At 48.4% G+C, this 2,500-nt stretch overlaps 1 protein-coding gene across 9 annotated transcripts in view; it reads left to right on the top strand.

Moving 5' to 3' along the window:
* The window catches only part of LOC113029555 (receptor-type tyrosine-protein phosphatase mu-like), a 224,660-nt gene that overhangs the window by 144,770 nt on the left and 77,390 nt on the right, over positions 1-2,500 (top strand). For 4 of the 9 annotated variants that reach the window (XM_080306868.1, XM_080306869.1, XM_080306865.1 and 1 more), the window contains one exon: positions 2,147-2,179. The exons of the other annotated variants lie outside the window; for them this stretch is intronic. In XM_080306868.1, coding sequence (XP_080162994.1) covers positions 2,147-2,179 — 33 coding nt within the window. The remainder of the gene's footprint in view (positions 1-2,146; positions 2,180-2,500) is intronic. 9 annotated transcript variants of the gene reach the window in all.

Genomic DNA, 2,500 nt, shown 5'->3' with positions numbered 1-2,500 from the left:
TGATCCCAGTGTGACTGTTTGGGTCTGTCGATTGCTGTGAGAGCTACACGTGGACGATGGGGCCTGTAGATGGTGGCGTCCACAGAGCGGGGGGAGCTGCTGCACTGAGGGGTTAAATGAGCGGCGTGTGGACCTTCTGATGAGCGTGAGATTTCCAGGAAGTCAGAGAGGAGGACGGTGTTTTGTACGTGGAGCGTAGCTGGACATCAAAGACGCGGTCGTGCCGGCGTCCTGGCGGTGACACTGAGGAAAATGAGGATGAATAATGGAGCAGATTGCAGCAGTAATCACCATTAAACTGTATCTGGACCCACTTTATTCTCCAACATCAAACACATGGCCCCACTGGGACACACTAACACACACACAGCGCACACACATGATTTATTCTGCACACACATTTAAACACAGACAGAAAAGCTTCTGTGTTTGTAGAACGTCAAAGATAAGAGAGAAATTTAGATGAAAGAGCATTTTATTCTTTTTTTCCAGAGTCGCCTCGAGCTGAATGGCTTCAGGCAACGCAGACACAGGCACACACTTTTTACTTCACACACACAAACACACACTTCTTCTAAAGCGTGTGTGTGTGCCCAGTTTGAGTCGCACTCATGTGTTGGGTCGATCGAGCTGTGATCTCCCTCACAGATATTAGAGAGAGAGCGAAAACGAGCCGGCTGCTCGGCCTCTAATGAGGTTTTTAATGTTGACAGGGTGCGTTTGATTTCCACTCTGTGACCAAACGGGGGTCAGACTCATTACAGCGGGCGTGAAAACAGGAAGCTGGATGTTGAAGCAGTAATGCAGAGTGATGAGACCGCGGCTCTCAGACGTCCCCAGCACCGCCGCTTCCTGTCGTCAGGCTTCAAGCTGCCCAGTGACAGATGCTGATTAATCTGCCTGCAGCTGTTGATGTGCACGGGTGCATCAGTGAGAGCGAGGATGCTGAAGAAAAGCTTCTGCACTAATCGGGAGCCGCTCCATTTCCAAACACCACAAAACAAGCCAAACGCACGATGACCTTTGAACCCCTGAAAGCTTGCATTTTGTGCCGGCAGTGACTCAGACAGCAGAGAGAGAGCTGATTGAATCAGTGAGGTGAATTTCTGTCACAAGCAGAGAAACCTGAGGTGTCTTAGCGCTGAAATCCCAAGGACGACTCCCAAGGTTAGCATTCTGCCTCGCAGTTTTAAAGAAAGTCAGATATAATGCTTTCATCCTTTGGTCATACTCCAACGCTGTGCTGCTTTCATGACATTCAGCCTTGTAGTTTTTCTCTAACACCGGAGGCTGAGCGCTGAAAAGCAGCTTCCTGCTTTCAACACAAACCAGAGTCGGGCCTGACACATCGTACAAATACAGCCATAGACTCCACGCTTTGAAGCGTTCCTCTATGTTTGTTTTAGAAGAAGTTGGCATATTTGGACAAGAGGTTGGAGCGCTAATTTGTACAAAAGAACAGGAACCTCACAGCAGCTTTGTTGATGTCATGATGTCATTAAAAGGCTCCAACAGCACAAACACAGTGCAGAGGTCCAATTCAGGGGAAGCTAGCAGACAGCTAGCAGCTACCTGTGTCACCATCCACCTGTCAGTCACAGAGGCCACGCCCCTAATAATGCAATGCCTCGGTTTCCACGCATGCAACAAACAAACAACTAAAATCCTGTTGAATGCATGTAGATGTGGACTGACAGCTTGATGTGAAAGTCATCTCGATGTGTTGACTGGTGTCAGCGTGAGCTCAGACTAACAGCCTGTTGTTAGACATGTGGAGGACCCAGAACAGAGCCCAGAGGAACCCCATGAGCTGCTGATTGGTGACTGCATGTGGAAACACTCCTGCTGTTTCTCACTGAGGGTGATTTGATATAAACGTGTTTATTCTTCTGTTTCTCAGTCCAGGCTAACCACCATGTAGCTGTCTGTACAGAGGAGTAAATACCACATGAGCTATGTACACTTCTCTGAACCAATCAAACGTGATCCTCCCCTCGCACACTGGTGCCAGCCAATCACCGCTCTCCACTGCTCTCCTTCACACAGTGATTGTCTGTTCTCTCTGAGACATTAATCTGTGGTTTCCTTTTTCTGTTTCTTTCCCTCCATCTCATCACTCCCTCCGCTCCGCCCCCCCACCACTCAGACGAAGAAATTATCACTCCTACACTTATTACCTGTAAGTAACCTGTTTGACCTCTGACCCCTCACCTTCACACTGACATCAAAGCTGAAACACTGAATGTGTCCTGCCTGTAACCCTGATTACCCTGAACCTCTGACCTCTGACCCTGATTGTTTGATATTTAATCCCTGAACAGATGATCTACCTGTGAGCAGCCCTTCTCTCTGTAGTCTGTAATTAATCTGATCACCTTAACCCATAGCTTTAACCTTTGACCCCTAACCCAGAAACCAGATGAAGCATGCCTCAGTGTCAGGTCTCCACCCCTCTCCTGACCTTTGGCCCCTGGTGTTTAGAGCATGTTTTTTCTCCAGT

This window comes from Astatotilapia calliptera, chromosome 9 (assembly GCF_964374335.1).
Source record: "Astatotilapia calliptera chromosome 9, fAstCal68.1, whole genome shotgun sequence".
NCBI lineage: Eukaryota > Metazoa > Chordata > Actinopteri > Cichliformes > Cichlidae > Astatotilapia > Astatotilapia calliptera.
This window is presented reverse-complemented; position numbering and strand designations above follow the sequence as displayed.